Here is a 23,687-nt window from a genome sequence, read left to right as displayed (position 1 = left end):
GGTACCTTGCCAACAGGTAGGTAAAGAAACAAACTAACTACTCTTGTTAATGAAAGTATATGCAGTAGTTTGAGAGTAACAAACTAAGGCAGAGCAGTCTGTGTCAAGCCAAACCATGGCTGCCCGGACAGCTGTGAACTCCTGAAAAGCCTTTCAAGCATCACCTCCTCCTCTTCCAAGAAGCCTTCTTTTCTCTGCCATACAAAAGAGACTGTGGTCGGGTGTCGTGTCTCATAACTGTAATCCCAGCACTGTGGGAGACCAAGGCAGGCAGATCTCCTGAGGTCAGGAGTTCGAGACCAGCCTGGCCAATATGGTGAAACCCCATCTCTACTAAAAATATACAGAATTAGCCAGGCACTGTGGCCTGTGCCTGTAATCCTAGCTACTCAGGATTCTGAGGCAGGAGAATTGCTTGAACCCAGGAGGCGGAGGTTGCCGTGAACCAAGATCACACCACGACACTTCAGTCTGGGCGACAGAATGAGACTCCATCTCAAAAATACATACATACATACATACATACATACATACTTCTTAAAAAAAGAGAGAGGAGCACGCCCAAGATGGCCGAATAGGAACAGCTCCAGCCTCCAGCTCCCAGCATGAGCGACACAGAAGACAGGTTATTTCTGCATTTTCAACCGAGGTACTGGATTCATCTCACTGGGGCGTGTCAGACAGTTGGTGCTGGTCAGCGGGTGCAGCCCAACCAGCGAGAGCTGAAGCAGGGCGAGGCATCGCCTCACCTGGGAAACGCAAGGGGGAAGGGAATTCCTTTTCCTAGCCAAGGGAAACAGACATGCAACACCTGGAAAATCGGATAACTCCCACCCTAATACTGCGCTTTACCAAGGGTCTTAGAAAACAGCACACCAGGAGATTATATCCCACACCTGGCCCAGAGGGTCCCACACCCACGGAGCCTCCCTCATTGCTAGCACAGCAGTATGTGATCTAACTGCAAGGCAGTGCATCTGCCCCTCCAAAGGAACGCAGCTCATCGCCAGCAATGGAACAAAGCTGGATGGAGAATGACTTTGACGAGTTGAGAGAAGAAGGCTTCAGTCGATCAAACTTCTCAGAGCTAAAGGAGGAAGTGCGTAACCAGCGCAAAGAAACTAAAAACCTTGAAAAAAGAATGGATGAATGGATGACTAGAATAATCAATGCAGAGAGGACCTTGAAAGAACTGATAGAGATGAAAACCATGACACGAGAATTACGTGACAAATGCATAAGCTTCAGTGACCAACTCAATCAACTGGAAGAAAGAGTATCAGTGATTGAAGATCAAATGAATGAAATGAAGCGAGAAGAGAAGTCTAGAGAAAGAAGAGTAAAAAGAAATGAACAAAGCCTCCAAGAAATATGAGATTATGTAAAAAGACCAAATCTACGTCTGATTGGTGTGCCTGAAAGTAACGGGGAAAATGGAACCAAGTTGGAAAACACTCTGCAGGATATCATCCAGGAGAACTTCCACAACCTAGTAAGGCAGGCCAACATTCAAATTCAGGAAATACAGAGAAGACCGCAAAGATACTCCTCGAGAAGAGCAACTCCAAGACACATAATTGTCAGATTCACCAAAGTTGAAATGAAGGAAAAAGTGTTAAGGGCAGCCAGAGAGAAAGGTTGGGTTACCCACAAAGGGAAGCCCATCAGACTAACAGCAGATCTCTCGGCAGAAACTCTATAAGCCAGAAGAGAGTGGGGGCCAATATTCAACATTCTTAAAGAAAAAACTTTCAACCCAGAATTTTCCAGCCAAACTAAGTTTCATAAGTGAAGGAGAAATAAAATCCTTTACAGACAAGCAAATGCTTAGAGATTTTGTCACCACCAGGCCTGCCCTGCAAGAGATCCTGAAGGAAGCACTAAACATGGAAAGGAATAGCCGGTACCAGCCATTGCAAAAACGTCAAAATGTAAAGTCCATCGATGCTAGGAAGAAACTGCATCAACTAATAAGCAAAATAACCAGAAGTCCATTGATGCTAGGAAGAAACTGCATCAACAAATGAGCAAAATAACCAGCTAATATCATAATGACAGGATCAAGTTCACACATAACAATATTAACCTTAAATGTAAATGGACTAAATGGTCCAATTAAAAGACACAGACTGGCAAATTGGATAGTCAAGACCCATCAGTTTGCTGTATTCAGGAGACCTATCTCACATGCAGAGACATACATAGGCTCAAAATAAAGGAATGGAGGAAGATCTACCAAGCAAATGGAAAACAAAAAAAAAGCAGGGGCTGCAATCCTAGTCTGATAAAACAGACTTTAAACCATCAAAGATCAAAAGAGACAAAGAAGGCCATTACATAATGGTAAAGGGATCAATTCATCAGGAAGAGCTAACTATCCTAAATATATATGCACCCAATACAGGAGCACCCAGATTCATAAAGAAAGTCCTTAGAGACTTGCAAAGAGACTTAGACTCCCATACAATAATAATGGGAGGCTTTAACACCCCCACTGTCAACATTAGACAGATCAACGAGACAGAAAGTTAACAAGGATATCCAGGAATTGAACTCATCTCTGCACCAAGCGGACCTAATAGACATCTACAGAACTCTCCACCCCCAAATCAACAGAATATATATTCTTCTCAGCACCACATCACACTTATTTCAAAACTGACCACATAGTTGAAAGTAAAGCACTCCTCAGCAAATGTACAAGAACAGAAATTATAACAAACTGTCTCTCAGACCACAGTGCAATCAAACTAGAACTCAGGACTAAGAAACTCAATCAAAACCGCTCAACTACATGGAAACTGAACAACCTGCTCCACTACTGTGTACATAGCGAAATGAAAGCAGAAATAAAGATGTTCTTTGAAACCAATGAGAACAAAGATACAACATACCAGAATCTCTGGGACACATTTAAAGCAGTGTGTAGAGGGAAATTTATAGCACTAAATGTCCACAAGAGAAAGCAGGAAAGATCTAAAATTGACACCTAACATCACAATTAAAAGAACTAGAGAAGCAAGAGCAAACACGTTCAAAAGCTAGCAGAAGGCAAGAAATAACTAAGATCAGAGCAGAACTGAAGGAGATAGATACACAAAAAACCCTCCAAAAACTCCATGAATCCAGGAGCTGGTTTTTTTGAAAAGATAACAAAATTGATAGACCACTAGCAAGACTAATAAAGAAGAAAAGACAGAAGAATCAAATAGACACAATAAAAAATGATAAAGGAGATATCACCACCGACCCCACAGAAATACAAACGACCATCAAAGAATACTATAAACACCTCTATGCAAATAAACTAGAAAACCTAGAAGAAATGAATTATTTCCTGGACACTTACACTCTCCCAAGACTAAACCAGGAAGAAGTTGAATCCCTGAATAGACCAATAGCAGGCTCTGAAATTGAGGCAATAATTAATAGCCTACCAAGCAAAAAAAAGTCCAGGACCAGACGGATTCACAGCCAAATTCTACCAGAGGTACAAGGAGGAGCTGGTACCATTCCTTCTGAAACTATTCCAATCAATAGAAAAAGAGGGAATCCTCCCTAACTCATTTTGTGAGACCAGCATCATCCTGATACCAAAGCCTGGCAGAGACACAACAAAAAAAAAGAATTTTAGACCAATATCCCTGATGAACATCGATGCACAAATCCTCAATAAAATACTGGCAAACCAAATGCAGCAGCACATCAAAAAGCTTATCCACCATGATCAAGTGGGCTTCATCCCTGGGATGCAAGGCTGCGTCAACATACGCAGATCAATAAATGTAGTCCAGCATATAAACAGAACCAAAGACAAAAACCACATGATTATCTCAATAGATGCAGAAAAGGCCTTTGACAAAATTCAACAGCCCTTCATGCTAAAAAAAAACTCAATAAATTCGGTACTGATGGAACGTATCTCAAAATAATAAGAGCTATTTTTGACAAACCCACAGCCAATATCATACTGAGTGGGCACAAACAGGAAGCATTCCCTTTGAAAACTGGCACAAGACAGGGATGCCCTCTCTCACCACTCCTATTCAGCATAGTGTTGGAAGTTCTGGCTAGGGCAATCAGGTAAGAGAAAGAAATCAAGGGTATTCAGTTAGGAAAAGAGGAAGTCAAATTGTCCTTGTTTGCAGATGACATGATTGTATATTTAGAAAACCCCTTTGTCTCAGCCCAAAATCTCCTTAAGCTGATAAGCAGCTTCAGCAAAGTCTCAGGATACAAAGTGTGCAAAAATCACAAGCATTCTTATACACCAGTAACAGACAAACAGAGAACCAAATCATGAATGAACTCCCATTCACAATAGCTTCAAAGAGAATAAAATACCTAGGAATCCAACTTACAATGGATGCAAGGGACCTATTCAAGGAGAACTACAAACCACTGCTCAGTGAAATAAAAGAGGACACAAACAAATGGAAGAACATACCATGCTCATGGATAGGAAGAATCAATATTGTGAAAATGGCCATACTGCCCAAGGTAATTTATAGAGTCAGTGCAATCCCCGTTAAGCTACCAATGACTTTCTTCACAGAATTGGAAAAAACTACTTTGAAGTTCATATGGAACCAAAAACCCTCATTGCCAAGACAATCCTAAGCCAAAAGAACAAAGCTGGAGGCATCACAATACCTGACTTCAAACTATACTACAAGGCTACAGTAACCAAAACAGCATGGTACTGGTACCAAAGCAGAGATATAGACCAATGGAACAGAACAGAGTCCTCAGAAATAATACCACACATCTACAGCCATCTGATCTTTGACAAACCTGACAAAAACAAGAAATGGGGAAAGGATTCCCTATTTAATGAATGGTGCTGGGAAAATTGGCTAGCCATAGGTAGAAAGCTGAAACTGGATCCTTTCCTTACTCCTTATGCAAAAATTAATTCAAGATGGATTAGAGACTTAAATGTTAGACCTAATACCATAAAAACCCTAGAAGAAAACCTAGGGAATACCATTCAGGACATAGGCATGGGCAAGGACTTCATGTCTAAAACACCAAAAGCAATGGCAGCAAAATCCAAAATTGACAAATGGGACCTAATTAAAGAGCTTCTGCACAGCAAAAGAAACTACCATCAGGGTGAACAGGCAACCTACAGAATGGGAGAAAATGTTTGCAATCTACTCATTTGACAAAGGGCTAATATCCAGAACCTACAAAGAACTCAAACAAATTTACAAGAAAAAAACAAACAACCCCATCAAAAAGTGGGCAAAGTATATGAACAGACATTTCTCAAAAGAAGACGTTCATAATACAGCCAACAAACACATGAAGAAAGGCTCATCATCACTCGCCATCAGAGAAATGCAAATCAAAACCACAATGAGATACCATCTCACACCAGTGAGAATGACAATCATTAAAAAATCAGGAAACAACAGGTGCTGGAGAGGAGGTGGAGAAATAGGAACACTTTTACACTGTTGGTGGGATTATAAACTAGTTCAGCCATTGTGGAAAACATTGTGGTGATTCCTCAAGGATCTAGAACTAGAAATACCATTTGACCCAGCCATCCCATTACTGGGTATATACCCAAAGAATTATAAATCATGCTGCTATAAAGACACATGCACACATATGTTTATTGCAGCACTGTTTCCAATAGCAAACACTTGGAATCAACCCAAATGTCCATCAGTGACAGACTGGATTAAGAAAATGTGGCACATATACACCATGGAATACTATGCAGCCATAAAAAAGGATAAGTTCATGTCCTTTGTAGGGACATGGATGCAGCTGGAAACCATCATTCTCAGCAGACTATCGCAAGAACAGAAAACGAATCACCGCATGTTCTCACTCATAGGTGGGAATTGAACAATGAGATCACTTGGACACAGGAAGGGGAACATCACACACTGAGTCCTATTGTGGGGAGGGAACGGGGGGAGGGATAGCATTAGGAGATATACCTAATGTAAATGACGAGTTAATGGGTGCAGCACACCAACATGGCACATGTATATGTAACAAACCTGCACGTTGCGCACATGTACCCTAGAACTTAAAGTATAATAAAAATAAATAATTAATAATAAAATAAAAAAAGAGAGACTATGGGCTTGGCATGGTGGCTCACACCTGTAATCCCAGCACTTTGGGAGGCTGAGGCGGGCGGATCACGAGGTCAGGAGATCGAGACCATCCTGGCTAACACGGTGAAACCCTGTCTCTACTAAAAATCCAAAAAAAAATGAGCCAGATTTGGTGGAAGGCGCCTGTACTTCCAGCTACTCAGGAGGCTGAGGCAGGAGAGTGGCATGAACCTGGAGGCGGAGCTTGCAGTGAGCCGAGATCGCGCCACTTCTCTCCAACCTGGGCCATAGGGCAGACTCCATTTCAAAAAGAAAAAAAAAACAGAGAGACGATGGTTTCTTCCTCATAAGGCCCAATCCTGCCCTGTACTTGTCTCATCCTAACGATGAGCCAATCTTTCTGATTTTCAGAGTCTTCAACTGAAAAATAAGGATTAGATGTCTACCTTGCTTAGAGAGCATGAAATAATGTCTATGAAGTGACTGGCACATAGTGAGCATTCAGTAAATACAAGTTTGTTCAATCCTCCTGCATGTGTTCAGTTTAACAGACATTCTGGGCAATGGAAATGTAAAGAAGGAAGAAGTACTTTCCACTCTTAGGGCTCCAGGGAAAGAGGACACAGTAGAATATGCCCCTGGGGCCAGTAAGGGAGCATTCCTGGAGGAGCAGGAAAGAGAAGTGCTGTTCACAGCTTCAGAGAGGGGCTTAGGGAAGTCTTGAATGCACTCTTCCAGTTAGGAGTAGAACTCCTCAAGGACAAAGGCTGTGAATGAGCTGCCTTTGCATCCCTGGCACAGAGTAGGATGCTCATCATTGCTCGCCGAATGCATAAACAACAGCAGAAAGAATCAGTGAAAGCGTGTACAGCAGTAGGTGGCCAGGGTAAGGAGGGGACACTTGTAAAACTAAACCAGATGTCCATGGGTATGATAGTTGACTTGCTGAAAATCTAATAAATGTTTGCAGCAGTTGTGCCCAGACACAGCTGTGTGTGCATTTTAGACATTTCTCCAACTTTCCTTGGAGATCCATGGCAGTAGATAGGAAAAAGAGTAGAAAGGGTGAAGACTTGCTCAGTGTGTGACAGCGCCTGCCACCATGAAAGCGCACTACTGCATGATTCAGACTCGCATGGGAAATATTTTCCTATCAGTGGTATTATTCATATATTGATGACTTTACAGTTTCTTGCAGTTTTTTATCTCATGGGAAGACAGTCATTTGAGTGGCTTGATATTAAAGCTTACCATAGGCTGTCACCCTTGATTTGTGTTTTGTTTTAGGGTGTTTTTTTGTTTGTTTGTTTGGGTTTGGTTTGCGTTTGGGTTTTTGGCCTTTTTAAGTGGTTTCCCCTTATCCTTCGAAAGACATTGCACGTGAATCACCTAGTGCTGGCCCAGAGTATCGTCTGTGATTTTTACCCTGAATAGTGACCTTGACTGAGGCTCTCTAGCTAAGTCACCTGACTGCCAGGGTGTGGAAAGGGAAGCAGAGGAAATCCTTGTTGTGCCTCTGGCATTCAGGGGTGGATGAATAATTGTTAAAGAATCAGCCCTAAGTCTCTTGAATCCCAGTACTTTCTTCTTAATTATCAGTGTCATAGAAGGAGGTGGAAGGGACAGATGGATAGCTAATGCTGTTTCCTGTGTGGAAATCAGTTGACAGAGCAGTGTGGCACATATCATGGGCACTAGCCTGTCCTGTTATCCTGGCCAGCCCTGCTAACTTACTCTAGTGTCCCAGCACACTCTACTCCACCATGCCTGTTTCTCCATCTGAATGGGGAGATAACAGCTCCTCCCTTCTACACTGAGTCTTTCTTTGTATAAATATAAGGTTAATTACTTTTTAAAGTAATTAACATAAGCTTTCCACTCTTTTAAGCTTTATACTATGAAAACCATTAGATCAGTTAGGAGGAATTAGTTCAAAAGATCTGTTATACAACCTGGTGACTCTAGTTAATAATGTACTGTATTCTTGAAAATTGCTAAGAGAGTAGATTTGAAATGTTCTCACTACAAACAAAAAGATACATACGTGAAGTAGTGCATCTGTTAATTAGCTCAATTTAGCCATTTCACAATGTACGGTTATCTCATCCCATGTCAGAACTTCAGGAATGCTCAAGTGCCTTATATAAAATGGTGTAGTATTTGCATATAACCTATACATGTTCTCCTGTGTACTTTAAATCATCTGTGGATTACTTCTTATACCTACTACAATGTAAATGCTATGTAAGTGGTTGCTATACTATATTGTTTGTTTTTTGTTGTTGTTGTTGGATTATTTTTTATTGTGGGTTTTTTTTTTTTCTGAATATATTTAATCCAGGATTGGTTGAACCTGTAGATGTAGAACTCCCAGATGCAAAGGTCCAACCGTATACTTATTTCAAAACAATATGTTACACATAATAAATACATATGTTATCAATTAAAAATAAATTTAAAAAAGAAAGCTATAAGAAACTGATAAAATCTTCATGTGTATTGTCCCAAGTTGGATAAATGTAACTTTTGTCATTACCCTTCCTATGTGGCAGTTTAGAATGTGTAAATTATATTTCTACAGACAACTTTTGCAGAAACTGTCAAGATAATTTTTAAGCCATCTTCTAGGTCTTTTTTTTTCTTTGAAACTTCAGTTATACTTTTATTTGGTCTCCCAGTGTAAGAGACCTTTGGTTTTTCTGTGTGTAACTAAAAACCAGATATACAAGGATATTGAAAAAACATCTTCCTGACTTACACCATGAATTATCTTTATAGTTGTTGTTTGAAATGCTTATTTCCCAGTGCCGTAAAGAAATAGCACTTGAACATAAATTTAATTTTTTCAGCAAGGCCCGTTTTATATTTTCTGTAGAAAGCGTACACTCACCAGCAGTTTTGCCATGAGAATACACCGGACAAATGAGACAGGGTCATTTATAACCTGACGTGTCCATCCTATTGCTGTGTCCAGTTTCCACTGGCTGGAACGGGACCTCATATTTTGTATTTGTCCTAATTGTCTAGTAACTTAGAACTTTTTAAAGAGGCAAAGGCAGAGAAGAACAAAGGAAGGAGGAAGTAACTTGTGGAATGCTGAGAAAGGTAAAAACACCTTCAAATAAGAGGAACAGGCCATGACCTAATGCTTGCTTGAACCAGTATAAGCATGCCAGGGCAAATTTTCAGGCTAAATTGTGGGAGCTAAGAACATAAAGTTCATTGATTTCTTTATTATGGCTAGTAGATATTTAAGAATGTTAGCACAGGTCTTTGAATAAATTTTGCTTCTAAGAGAAGTTACTATTTATTCCTAATTAGACAGGGAGGAAAGTCTTTGAAGAGGAACCTCTACTGTACTTTTTCAGTCGTGTACTGAGTACCCAGAACGTGCTGGACCCTGCCTGGCATGAGAGCTGTGGAGATAATACAGATCATGCCCTATGGAAGCACACAGTCTGAAAAGGAAGAGAAATTGTAGCTGTAATGTATGGTAGAGAATATCTAGTGCCATTAAGCCCTGGAAGCTCGGAGATAGAGCAGGTGTTCCATGGAAGAGGGGATGCATTAGAGAAGGATTCTGGATGAGGTTACATTTGAACTGACCCTTAAAAAATGAAGATGTATCCAAAATCTGTGGGATACAGTAAAAGCAATACTAAAAAGGAAGTTTATAGCAGTAAATGCCTACATGGAAAAAAGAAAAACATCACTGGGTGTGGTGGCTTATGCCTGTAATCCCAGCACTTTGGGAGGCGGAGGCAGGTGGATCACCTGAGGGAGGTTGGGAATTCGAGACCAGCCTGGCCAACATGGTGAAACCTTGTCTCTACTAAAAATACAAAAATTAGCTGGGCGTGGTGGCACACGCCTGTAATCCCAGCTCCTCGGAAGGCTGGGGCAGAAGAAACACTTGAATCCGGGAGGCGGAGGTTGTAGTGAGCCGAGATCGCGTCACTGCGCTTCAGCCTGGGTGACAAGAGTGAAACTCCATCTCAAAAAAATAAAAAAATAAGAATGTCAAATAAACAGCCTAATGGCGCACCTCAAGGAACTAGAAAAGCAAGGACAGACCAAATCCAAAATTAGTAAAAGGAAAGAAAAAAGATCAGAGCAGAAATAAAGTTGCAACTGAAAAGACAATACAGAAAAGCAACAACTGTTGTGTTTTCTTGAAAAGATGAAAAAAATTGACAAGCCTTTAGCTAGAAAAGAAAAAAAAGAAGACCCAAATAAATAATATTAGAAATGAAAAAGGAGGCTGATACCACAAAAATACAAAGGTCATTGTAGGAGACTTTTATAAATAATGAGAGGCCAGCAAATTAGGAAACCTAGAGGAAATGGACAAATTCCTGGAAACAACCACCAAGATTCAACCAGGAAGATATAGAAAACCTGAACAGATTAATAATAAGTAACAACATGGAATCAGTAATAAAAAGCCTCCCAGCAAAGAAAACCCCAGGACCAGATGGCTTTATTACTTGAATTCTGCCAAATCTTTAAAATGTAAACAACTAGGCTGGATATGGTGGCTCATGCCTGTAATCACAATGCTTTGGGAGGCTGAGTCAGGAGGATCACTTGAGGCCAGGAGTTTGAGACCAGTCTGCGCAACGTGGTGAGACCCTGTCTCTACAAAAAATACAAATAAAAAATTAGTTGGGCATGGTGGCGCCTACACGGAAGACTGAAGCAAGGTGATCACTTGAGCCCAGGAGGTCAAAGCTGCAGTAAGTCAAGATCACACCACTGCACTCCAGCCTGGGTGACAGAACAAGACCCTGTCTCAATCAATCAATAAATAGTAAAGAAAAACTAGCACCAATTCTTAAACTATTCCAAAAAATTGAAGACAAAGGAATTTTTTCCTAACTCATCCTATGAGGCCAGCATTGCCCTGATACCAAAACCAGACAAGGACACAACAAAGAAAACTACAGGCCAATATCCTTGTTGAACATAGATGCAGAAAATCCTAACCAAATACTAACAAACTGAATCCAACAACACATGAAAAGATAATACACCATGATAAAATGTGATATATCCGAGGGATGCAAGGATGGTTCAGCATACACTAATCAATAAATGTGATATACCACATCAACAGAATGAAGGACAAAAGCCATATGATGATCTAAATGGATGCAGAAAAAGTATTTGATAAAATTCAACATCTCTTCCTAATAAAAACCTTCAATAAATTAGGTGTAGAAGGAACATACCTCAAAATAATTAAAGGCCATATGTGACAGACTCACAGCCAAATAATCCTGAATGGGGGAAAGCTGAAAGCTTTTTCTCTAAGAACTGGAAGAAGACAAGGATGCCCACTTTCACCACTGCTGCTCAGATAGTACTGGAAGTAGTCCTAGCTAGAGCAGTCAGGCAAGAGAATGCAATAAAGGGCATCCAAACTGGAAAAGAGGAAGTCAGATTGTTCCTCTTTTCAGATGACATGATCTTCTATATAGAAAAACCTAAAGACGCCACCAAAAACACACTTAGAACTGATGAATAAATTAATTAAAGTGACAGGATACAAAATCAACATGCAAAAATCAGTAGCATTTCTATACACCAGTAACAAACTAGCTTAAAAAGAAATCAACAAAAAGGCAGGTGTGATGGCTCACACCTATAATCCCAGCACTTTAGGAGGACGAGGTGGGTGTACTGCTTGAGCTTAGGAGTTTGAGACCAGCCTGGGCAACATGGTGAAACCCTATCACTACAAAAAAAAAAAAAATATATATATATATATATATATATGTATGTATGTATGTATGTATGTATATACACACACACACAAAGAAATTAACCAGGTGTGGTGGCACATGCCTCTAGTCCCCAGCTGGTAGGAAGGCTGAGGTGAGAAGATCACTTGAGCACGGGAGACTGCAGTGAGCTGTGATCGCTGTAACTGCACTCCAGCCTGGGTGACAGAGAAAGACCCTGTCTCATTAAAAAAGAAAAAAAAAATTGAGAAAGCAATCCCTTTTACAATAGCTACACCCCCAAAAAACTAAAAAAACCTAGGAATAAATCTAACCAAGGAGGTGAAAGAGCTCTCCAATGAAACCTTCAAAAACAGTGGTAAAAGAAATTGAAGGGGACAGTTAAAAATGGAAAGACATCATATGCTAATGATTGGAAGAATTAATGTAGTTAAAATGATCATACTACCTAGAGCAATCTACAGATTCGATACAGTCTCTTTCAAAATACTGGCCGGGCGCGGTGGCTCAAGCCTGTAATCCCAGCACTTTGGGAGGCCGAGACGGGCGGATCACGAGGTCAGGAGATCGAGACCATCCTGGCTAATACGGTGAAACCCTGTCTCTACTGAAAAATACAAAAAAAAACTAGCCGGGCGACGAGGCAGACGCCTGTAGTCCCAGCTACTCGGGAGGCTGAGGCAGGAGAATGGCGTAAACCCGGGAGGTGGAGCTTGCAGTGAGCTGAGATCCGGCCACTGCACTCCAGCCTGGGTGGCAGAGCGAGACTCCGTCTCAAAAAAAAAAAAAAAAAAAACAAAATACTAATGACGTTCCTCATAGAAATAGAAAAAAGCAATCCTAAAATTCATATGGAAGCACAAAAGACTTCAAATAGCCAAAGTAATACTAAGCAAAAAGAAAAAAACTGGAGTCATCGCACTATTGACTTCAAAATATACTACGAAGCTATAGTAACCAGAACAGCTTTGTATTGGTGTAAAAATAAACCCATAGGCCAGTGGAAAAGAACATAGAACCCAGAAATAAATCCACATATTTATAGCCAACTGATTTTTGATAAAGGTGCAAAGAACATACATTGGGGAAAGTATCCTTCTTTAATTTGCTGAGAAAACTGGGTATCTATCAATTCAAGATGAATTAAAGACTTTAAACATAAGACCCAAAACTATAAAACTACTAGAAGACAACATAAGGGAAACATTTCAGGACATTAGTCTTGGCAAAAATTATATGTGTAACACATCAAAAGCACAGGCAACAAAAAAATAGACAAAGCAGACTGTATCAAACTAAAAAAGCTGCTGCACAGCAAAAGAAACAATCAGAGCAAAGAGACAACCTGTTGAATGCAGAAACTATTTGCAAACTATTCATCTTACAAGGGACTTTTATATCCAGAATATACAAGGGACTCAATTCAGCAGCAAAATAATAATGATAATGTGATTTTAAAATGGGCAAAGGATCTGAATAGACATTTCTCAAAAGAAGAAGTAGAGGCCGGATGTGGTGGTTCATGCCTATAATCCCAGCACACAGGGAGGCCGAGGCGGGTGGATCACCTGAGGTCAGGGCTTCGAGACCAGCCTGGCCAACATGGTGAAACCCTATCTCTACTAAAAATACAAAATTAGCTGGGTGTGGTAGCATACACCTGTAATCCCAGCTACTCAGGAGGCTGAGGCAGCAGAATCGCCTGAACCCGGAGGCGGAGGTTGCAAGGAGCTGAGATCATGTCATTGCACTCCAGCCTGGGCAACAAGAGTGAAACTCCGTCTCAAAAAAAAGAAAGAAAAAAAGAAAAGAAGACATATAAATGGCATAAATGGCTAATAAGTATATGAAAAAATGCTCAACATCACTAATCATGAGAGAAATGTAAATCAAAACCACAATGAGATATTGTCTATTTCCAGTTAAAATGGCTATCATCAAAAAGACAAGAAATAACAAATCCTGATGAGGATGCAGAGAAAGGGGAATTCTTGTATACTGTTGGTTGGAACGTAAATTAGTACTAATGAAAAACCATATGGAGGTTTCTCACAAAACTAAAAATAGCACTATCATACTACTGAGCAATTCTACTACTGGATAGTTATCCAATGGAAAGGAAATCAGTATGTTAAAGGGATACCTGCACCCCATGTTTACTGCAGTGCTATTTACAGCAGCCAAAATATGGAATCAGTCTAAATGTCAATCAACAGATGAATGGATGAAGAAAATGTGGTGTATGTATACATATGGAATATTATTCCCGTAAAAATGAATGAAATCCTGTAGGCTGGGCACAGTGGCTCACACCTGTAATCCCAGCACTTTGGGAGGTTGAGGCGGATGGATCACCTGAGGTCAGGTTGCAGTGAGCCAAGATCATGCCACTGCATTCCAGCCTGGATGACAGAGCAAGACTCTGTCTCAAAAAAGAAAGAAAGAAAAAAGAATGAAATCCTTTCATGTGCTGCAACATGTATGAGCCTGAAGGACATTATTTTAAGTGAAATAAGCCAGGCACAGAAAGATAAATACTGCATGTTCTCACTCATGTGGGAGCTAAAACAAAACAAAAAAAAAGGTCAAGCCTGGACAACATAGTGAGACCCCATCTCTACAAAAAGTTTTTCTTAAAAAATTAGCTGGGCCTGGCCAGGTGCAGTGGCTCACGCCTGTAATCCCAGCACTTTGGGAGGCTGCAGCAGGCGGATCACAAGGTCAGGAGATCGAGACCATCCTGGCTAACATGGTGAAACCCCGTCTCTACTAAAAATACAAAAAAAAATCATCTGGGCGTGGTGGTGGGCGCCTGTATTCCCAGCCACTCGGGAGGCTGAGGCAGGAGAATGGTGTGAACCCAGGAGGCGGAGTTTGCAGTGAGCCGAGATGGTGCCACTGCACTCCAGCCTGGGCAACAGAGCAAGACTCAGTCCCTCCCCCCGCCAAAAAAAAGAAAATTAGCTAGGCCTGGTGGCATACACGTGTAGTCCCAGCTGCTGGGCAGACTGAGGTAGAAGCATCACTTGAGCCCTGGAAGTTGAGGCTGCTGTCAACTGTGATCATACTGCTGCATTCCAGCCTGGGCAACAGAGTGAGACTCCATCTCAAAAAAAAAAAAAAAAAAAGAGCTTGTGTTAGTAAAGAGTGTAAGAGAGGTTATTAGAGTCTGGGAAGGGGTTGAGCAGAGGATGAGCCAGATTAATGGATACAAAATTACAGCTAGATGGGAAGGATAAGTTCCTGTGTTCTGTAACACTGTAGGGTGACTGTGGTTAACAGTAATTTAGTGTATGTTTTCAGAAAGCTACAAGCGAGGATTTTTGAATGTTCACAACACAAAGAAATGATAAATCTTTGAGATGATGGATATTAGCTACCCTGATTTGATCATTATACGTTGTACACGTGTATTGAAATATCACTATGTATCCTATAAATACATACAGTTGTGTCAACTAAAATTTTTTAGGCCTGACACGGTGGCTCACACCTGTAATCACAGCACGTTGGGAGGCCCAGGCGGGTGGATCATGAGGTCAGGGGTTCAAGACCAGCCTGGCCAACATAGTGAAACCTTGTCTCTACTAAAAAAATACAAAAATTAGCCGGACGTGGTAGTGGGCACCTGTAATCCCAGCTACTTGGGAGGCTGAGACAGGAGAATCACTTGAACCAGGGAGCTAGACATTGCAGTGAGCCAAGATCATGCCACTGCACTCCAGCCTGGGCAACAAAGAGCAAAACTTCATCTCAAAAAATAATAATAATAATTGTTTAAAGATGAGAATGTGGAAGTGAAGTGATAACCCAGTTATGTCCCTGAAAGTTCTAGCCAGAAAGGATATGATGCCATTTAGAGAAAGGTAAGCAAGCTGTTGTCAAGGCTGAGAGTCTGGCCTTGAGTCAGACAGAACGGGGTTCTGCCTGAACATAGCTGCTCATTTGCTGTGACTTGCTAAGTTCCTAAACCCTCTGAACCTTGGGTCTTTTTATCCTTCAAATGGATAATAATGATGACAATAATGATAATGATATTTTACAATATAAATTTTAAATACTGTGTTTTAGCTCAAGCACATAATACTCAGTAAATGGTAGCTCCAGAAAATGCAAGATGAGGAGGAAGAGATTTGAAAAGCATGCTGATTATGATTTTAGGAATGAATTTTCATTTTTTAAGGTATATATATTTAGGTATAGGTGAATGATTTCCAGGAGTTTTTTCCTGGGCTAAGTGGAGAGATTGCCTTGTTGTTGAGTACTGTTTGGGGAGATATTCTCAAACCACCTTCATAATTTAAGAATGTATCGATTTCCCATAAGGGAGCTTCAGTGAGAAGAGAATGTCATTTCCTGGGAGAGTCTCAGGAGATAGCTGCCACCTTGTGAGAGACTAAATTGCTGGGCCCAGGAATGTGGGACAAGAGCTTTGGCCTGAAAACTGCCTGTGGGCCTGCCAGGGTGAGCATAGTCACTTCTGCAATGCACTGCCTGGGTGCACTTCCTGAACCCTGGCCGTATGCTGGGCACACTTCTGACATAGACCTCAGTCAGAGGCATCCCCGAGGCTAAGGACATTGAGGTGCTCTGGCAGCACATCAGGTAGGTTCAGTGGCGACCACTTGAGTTGAAAGCACAGGAGAATGTCCAAATGGAGTGACCAAGAGGCTGTTGGAGATGTGGGAAGAGACCCAGGCACAGCCAGGGTCAGGGCTGAGGATGCTGTCTGTGCAGGGAGGGCCGTTAACAAGGGAGGACGGTGAAGAACAGATCGGAAGACACATTTAGAACTCCTAGAGAACAGGGCGGGTGAGGAGAGAAGCCACAGAACAGAGTGCCTTGAGGACAGGCCTGTGTCCAGAGCACAGCACCTGACACCCAAGAAAGGACCCAGAAGTGCCTCGAGGATGAAGGGTGGTGAAAACAGGCACCAGTAGGTGTCCACAAAAGGACTTTTTTTTTTTCAAGGACTTTTTTTTTTGAGATGAACTGTCGCTCTGTCGCCCGGGCTGGAGTGCAATGGCATGATCTTGGCTCACTGCAACCTCCACCTCCCAGGTTCAAGCGATTCTCCTGCCTCAGCCTCCCAAGTAGCTGGGATTACAGGTGTGTGCCACCGTGCCCAGCTAATTTTGTATTTTTTAGTGGAGACAGGGTTTCATTATGTTGGCCAGGCTGGTCTCAAGCTCCTGGCCTCAAGTAATCCTCATGCCTCAGCCTCCCAAAGTGCTGGGATTGTAGATGTGAGCCACCATGCCCGGCCTCAAGGACTTTTTCTGATCATGGATTATTTAAAAATAAATACGTGGCTTGCCTTCTCACCCTGTAGAACACTAGTCCTGTCATCCACCTCTGTTTAAGGGCAGGGGATGCTTTCTCATGGAAAACATGCTCCTAGATGATTCAGCTTCTTTGAATGTGACAGCTGATGCTAAACTAACATGTAAACCCTCAGGAAGAATGAGGTGTACTCTGTCTCCTCTTAGAAGACCTTCTAATTATTTAACCTCAGATTTATTCATAGAAGCTTTGGAAGACTAGACCCATGTTTTTAAGAAGATATAGACAGTTATTTCACATGGTAGCCAGCCAATATTAGTGGCAAATGAGGTTTGGGGCACTTTCTTCTTAACTTCCACAGGCCTCTGGCAGAGTTCAGGAGAGAAAAATGCCTCTTAGTCACCTCTGCATCTCCGTCACCACTCACTAATTTTGCCTCCCCACCCTTTTTTGTGATGCGTTTGATGCTGTGTTCCATTTTATTTTGTTTCCACTTTCTTTATCTTACCAGAATTGCTTTTTTCCTGACTGAAACAGTACTCAGATTTATTTTGCATAAAAGATCCCTTTTAATGCTGTGGGACTGGTTACTAATTTTGGAAGTCTTCTGAGCTCTTTAAATCTTCAAACATTTTTTAAGTCTGCGTTTCTGGGGTTTTATATATAGTGTTTTTCAACCTTATTTTAACTCATGCCCTGCCAGTGAAGATTTTGTAGCATCTTCTTTTCTGTAGCTTCTACTACAAAACAATAGATAGGTCTGTCTGTGTGTTTGTTTTCCAGGTGTAAGATTATAAAATTGAATATCCCTTTTCACACTTAACACTGTTCCTTCCTGCTAATTCTCCCCGCTTGTTTCTGATCAGTCACCCTAAGTGAAACGTATTGGCCTCCTTAAGAATTAACTGGCCTGGGCCGGGCGCGGTGGCTCAAGCCTGTAATCCCCAGCACTTTGGGAGGCCGAGACGGGCGGATCACGAGGTCAGGAGATTGAGACCATCCTGGCTAACACGGTGAAACCCCGTCTCTACTAAAAATACAAAAAGCTAGCCGGGCGAGGTGGCGGGCGCCTGTAGTCCCAGCTACTCGGGAGGCTGAGGCAGGAGAATGGCGGGAACCCGGGAGGCGGAGCTTGCAGTGAGCTGAGATCTGGCCACTGCACTCCAGCCTGGGTGACAGAGGGAGACTCCGTCTCAAAAAAAAAAAAAAAAAAAAAAAGAATTAACTGGCCTGGCCAGGCACTGTGGCTCACACCTGTAATCCCAGTACTTTGGGAGTTGGAGGTGGGTGGATCACCTGAGGTCAGGAGTGTTCAAGACCAGCCTGGCCAACATGGTGAAACCCTGTCTTTTCTAAAAATACAAAAATTAGCCAGGCATGGTGGCACACGCCTGTAGTCCCAGCTACTACTTGGGAGGCTGAGGCAGGAGAATCACTTGAACCTGGGATGGGGAGGTCACGGTGAGCCAAGATCACACCACTGCACTCCACCCTGGGCGACAGAGTGAAACTCCATCTCAAAAAGTAAAAATAAAAAAATCACTGGCCTAAAAAGATGGAAGTAGTGGTTGAGTCACCTATTTATTCAATAAATATTTACTCTACACGAAACCAGAGAAAAGCCTGGCCCTAATAGAACTCTCCCAGTCTTGTGGGAGAGTCAGGTAACAAATAAGTAAACAAAGACTTAAATAATTAGAGATTATAATTAGCAATATGAAGGAGTCAGAAGTATATAATGGCATAGGACACACTAATTCCTTAATTTTTGAAATGATTCAGGAGGTTGGATTTTGCATGGTTTATGGTTACAGGATGCCTCTTTGGTCTAATCTCTCTTGGAGTCTCATACACATATAACGCAGTGTTGCTCAGAGACATGGCTCCAATAGCATTTTGTCTTTGACAATTTTTGTTTCCTGGAAGGGAACTGCATCTGCTTCAGAAAGTCCCTAGATGGCGATAAAGATGAAATTGCTAGAGAACCTCACCATTGTCTATTATCTATTATCCATTTATTTCCAAAAGGAAAGTTACACTTCCTGATACTGAGCATTTGTTGTTGTTTTCCTCATGTGCCAAGCACAGGAAATGCTGCCCTGGCTTTCAGGAACCAGCAGCATCATTTGATGGGGTGAGTGCCTCGCCAGTCCTGGACACCTGCCTTATCCCAGCCCTGCCCCTCATGGCTTGTGACTTTAATCATGCCTCTGAGTTCTTGGCTGCAAAATTGGGGCAATACTATCTGACCTACATACTTCACAGAGTTGGTATGAAAATCAAGAGGTACAACTATTAGTATTCCATAAACTTTTTTTTTTTTTAATTTAGACTAGGTGTGGTGACTCACACCTGTAATTCCAGCACTTTGGGAGGGTCGCTTGAGCTCAGGAGTTCAGAGCCAGCCTGGACCACAGAGTGAGACTCTGTCTCTACAAAAAATTTTTAAAATTTTTTTAAATTAGCCAGATGTTGTGATACACACCTGTAGTCCCAGCTACTCAGGAGGCTGAGGAGGGAAGATTGCTTGAGCCCAGGAGATCAGAGCTGCAGTGAGCTGTGATCGTGCCACTGCACTCCAAGCAGGATGACAAAGCAAGACCTTGTCTCAAAAAAAAATTGTTTTAATGATAAACCTAGGAAAAAAGTTGAGGAATAGCGTATATAAACACATTTTGAAAACTACAAAGCATTATACAGATGCAGGGCAATAATAACAATCTCTGTATTGTTATAAAAATAAAATACTATCTGAAAGCTGCTGTGCCTGATACCTTAATTAAGTGTTGATTTGGGGCAAGCATCAGGCTTCCATTGTGTATCACATCAGTGGGACAAAGAAGTAAATTATATAGCCTGGCAATTTAAACCTAAAGTGGATGATAATTTTACTGAGGTTAACAGTATTTACTTTCAGAACTAGCCTATCCTAGAGAAATGATGGTTTAAGTCAATATGGTAGGTACTAGTAATTGACAGTGGGAAATACGAAAGCTTACTTTATACCAAGGAAGGAGGCCAGCAGCTAATTAGACTTTTTTTTTAATACAAAGAATGTATAAAGCTCTTTTGGAGCTCTCCTGGATTACTAGATATCTACTAATCTGTGTTAAACATTCAGTATGACAGTCTTCTTAGCTTGTTTTTGTTTTTGTTTTTGTTTTTGTTTGAGACAGAGTCTCACTGCGATGCCCAGGTAGGAATGCAATGGCATGATCTTGGCTCATTGCAACCTCCACTTCCTGGGTTCAAGCGATTCTCCTGCCTCAGCCTCCCGAGCAGCTGGGACTACAGGCATGCACCACCACACCTGGCTAATTTTTGTATTTTTAGTAGAGACGGAGTTTCACCATGTTGGCCAGGCTGGTCTTGAACTCCTGACCTCAAGTGATCTGCCCACCTCAGCCTCTCAAAGTGCTGGAGTTACAGGTGTGAGCCACCGTGCCTGCCTAGCTTTTTTTTCTTAACGTTTGCAGAAGCAGTTTGGCCATGAACACAGTTAAACCATACACCTTAAATAAAGCAATAGTAGTGAAAGTGCCCAGCATGGAATACCTGGCACACACCAACCACTTCATTGTCACTTTGAATAAAGAAAACTAAGATCAAATACACTACTCCCTTAACAGCTTTTAAAAACAAACCCCATTTTTGTGTGTATGTGGAATATTACTATCATTTCTGCTGTCTTGTCTTTAGCTCTGGAGAAAGTTGAGTCTTTTTTTAGTTTATAAATATCAGTGTCTAATTTATATAAATGTTGTTCAGGCTTCCAATATAATAGATGGTTTGGTTTCTGGAGCAAAGAGTTTTTGGATTTCTCTTTTTTCCAGGTAACGCTTTACATCCAGTTCTTTCTTCATTATTTAGAAAAGCCTTTTTTTTTCTTTTTAAGAAAAACTTCAGGTAGTTTGCTGACTAGAAGAAAAAGTTGTAGACAGAAAAATTCTATTATATGAATCATTTCATGTTTCAGCTTGTGGCCCAGTGAAGGCTTACCCTGTACCCTGTTCTTTCTCTGTTGATTTTGCTGGTAGTGGTGTGTGATTTCTCCCTCAGTAGATTTTGTGATGATTCTAAGGAGTTACTGTTTTCAGATGTGCGTGTGTGTTTATTTTTCCCATTGTACCTAAATGATCTAACTTTTAGCATTGTGTTGACTGGCATTTTGTTCCTTAAAGTACACACTCCTCTTACCTTTGTTGTAAATTTTTCTCTCTGTTGCCTAGGCTGGAGTGCAGTGGCACAATCATAGCTCGGTGTATCCTCGAACTCCTGACTTCAAGTGATCCTCCTCCTTCAGTCTCCCAAGTAGCTGAGACTACAAGCACACACCACCACGCCCGGCTAATTTTTTTAAATTTTTGTAGAGACGGAGTCTTGCTATGTTACCCAGGCTGGTCTCAAACTCTTGGCCTCAAGCAATCCTACCACCTCAGCTTTCTACAGTACTGGGATTATAGGCATGAGCCACTGCACCTGGCAATTTTTTTTTTTTAAACCAAATTTTTAAAACCCTGTTTGTGAGTTATTAGATTGATGGACTTAGCCATATCCAGCCTTTTGCTTTTGTCTTTGTGTATCATACCACATTTTGATGTGTGGAAGTGATTGCATACTGGCTGTTTTGTATCTGTGAGACTGGGATTAATCTTCCTGCCCCCATTCAATTTCCTTTCTAGGTCCAACTGGCCCACCTTCAACACTCCCTCTAAGCACCCAGACCTCTAGTGGCAGCTCCACCCTATCCAAGAAGAGGCCTCCTCCCCCACCACCCGGACACAAGAGAACCCTATCCGACCCTCCCAGCCCACTACCTCATGGGCCCCCAAACAAAGGCGCAGTTCCTTGGGGTAAGTTATCCTAAAGTCAGGGCCAAAGCTGCTGGGGCCAGGCAGCATGTGGGGCTCCACTGGGCAGTGGCCCGTTAAGCACATACATGCTGGGTGCTGACTCGGGTATATATGACATGATTCTACCTGTCTCTTAAGGCAAAGAAACATTTTGAAAAATATTTAGCCCAATAAAAACTAAAAGGTGTTGAGCACTTCCTAAATCTTACTCAATTATAATAGCAACTCTGTGAGGTAGGTATTATTAGTCTCTTTTATATATATAAGGAAACAGAGGCTCAGAAAAGCAAAGTAATCCATTTTCCTCACAACAGCCGGAATGGTTTTCTTATAAAATATAAATCAGATCATCGTCACTCTTCTCCTTAACACCCTTTTAAGATTTCCTCCTGAGCTTCAGATAAATGCAAACTCCCTATAACAAGGCCCACAGGGCCCTGCACGATTGGACTCTTACCTCCCAGAGCCTCTCCTGCCACTCTGTCTTGAGGGCTGGCCTTCTTTCACTTCTTGAATACACCATCCTCTCCCTCCTGAGGGCCCTCCCACTCCCTGGAACTCTGTCATGCTTTTTGAACAGTTGCCTCCCTTTCATCCTTGAGTTCTCAGCTGGCATATCTGTCTCCCTGACCCTCCTCTCCAACGCAGCTCCCTCCCTACCTGTTTTCTCCCAAACACCTTATCACAGAATGTAAGCTGCCCCACTAAAATGTAAGCTCCATGAGAGCCAGAACCTTGTCTGTCTTGTTCTCACCTGTGTTTACTGGAACCGTGCCTGACACACAGTGAATATTCAGTAATCACTTGAGAATGAATAAATTTGCCCAGAGTCAGCTTGTTAATCACTTCCGTGACATTGATTGCACATGACAAATTCCCGTCTACAAGGGACATAATTTCTATCTTTACTACTGGCCTGCTAGCGACTTAGGGGTCACCCCATCACCAAACAGAGTCTTGGCCCATGACAGACAGACACAGAAGCTTTGCTGAATAAATATGTTAGTTTGTGTGTCTCACCTCTTCCTGCTGTAGAGTTTCATTGTGGCTTTCTTCATATTTTGTGTTTCGAGTTTTTGGGGGAAAGTTACATTGTCCGGTTGCTGATTGTCATCTGTTCACCATCTGGTCCAGACACCCTTGGTTATGTGTGTGGCAAGCATGTGTGTGCATTTAGCCATTCATTCTCTGAGTCTGTTTGCTTACTTGAGGCACTTACTATGCCCCTTGCTTGGGCCTTCTCAGTCCATATGCTCATGGAGCTCATGGTCTAATGCAGGACACACGTGGGTAAATCATCAGAGCACATGTTCTTTACTATCAGGATAGACGTGTTGTCTAAACACTGGAAATGCTGGAAAACTGAGTGTCAGACTTTGGAGGAAAGCCAGGGAAGGTTTAAAGAGGAGGAGACATTGGAGTTTGGTGTTAATGAATTAGTTCCCACAAGCCAGGCAAGAACAATTGAGGTATGCTAGCACATATGTACATAAAGACTAAGGATGTCCTTGACATTTTCAGAGGCTGCTGTGTAAGGCCTTCAGGATCCCCAGATTTCATCAAAAAGGCCTTTCCCCCAAATAACATTCCATGAAAGTCACAAGTTTCACATGCAGAGTTTCATAACACAAATTAACCTCCTTCCCAATTTTCTCTAAATTTTAATCCTTTTGTTTAACTGGTTTTATTTCTTGTAAGCTTTAAAGTGCCTTTATTCACATTGTATA

The 23,687-nt window shown here is 41.7% G+C and overlaps 1 protein-coding gene across 3 annotated transcripts in view; it reads left to right on the top strand.

The window, feature by feature from the left end:
* ASAP1 (ArfGAP with SH3 domain, ankyrin repeat and PH domain 1) overlaps positions 1-23,687 on the top strand; it is a 407,767-nt gene that overhangs the window by 345,513 nt on the left and 38,567 nt on the right. For 2 of the 3 annotated variants that reach the window (XM_033203191.1, XM_033203193.1), the window contains one exon: positions 21,790-21,960. The exons of the other annotated variant lie outside the window; for it this stretch is intronic. In XM_033203191.1, coding sequence (XP_033059082.1) covers positions 21,790-21,960 — 171 coding nt within the window. The remainder of the gene's footprint in view (positions 1-21,789; positions 21,961-23,687) is intronic. 3 annotated transcript variants of the gene reach the window in all.

The sequence above is a fragment of the Trachypithecus francoisi genome, unplaced genomic scaffold (genome assembly GCF_009764315.1).
Source record: "Trachypithecus francoisi isolate TF-2019V2 unplaced genomic scaffold, Tfra_2.0 Lachesis_group7, whole genome shotgun sequence".
Classification (NCBI taxonomy): Eukaryota; Metazoa; Chordata; class Mammalia; order Primates; family Cercopithecidae; genus Trachypithecus; species Trachypithecus francoisi.
Note: the sequence above shows the minus strand (reverse complement) of the source record. Positions and strands in the feature narration are given on the sequence as shown.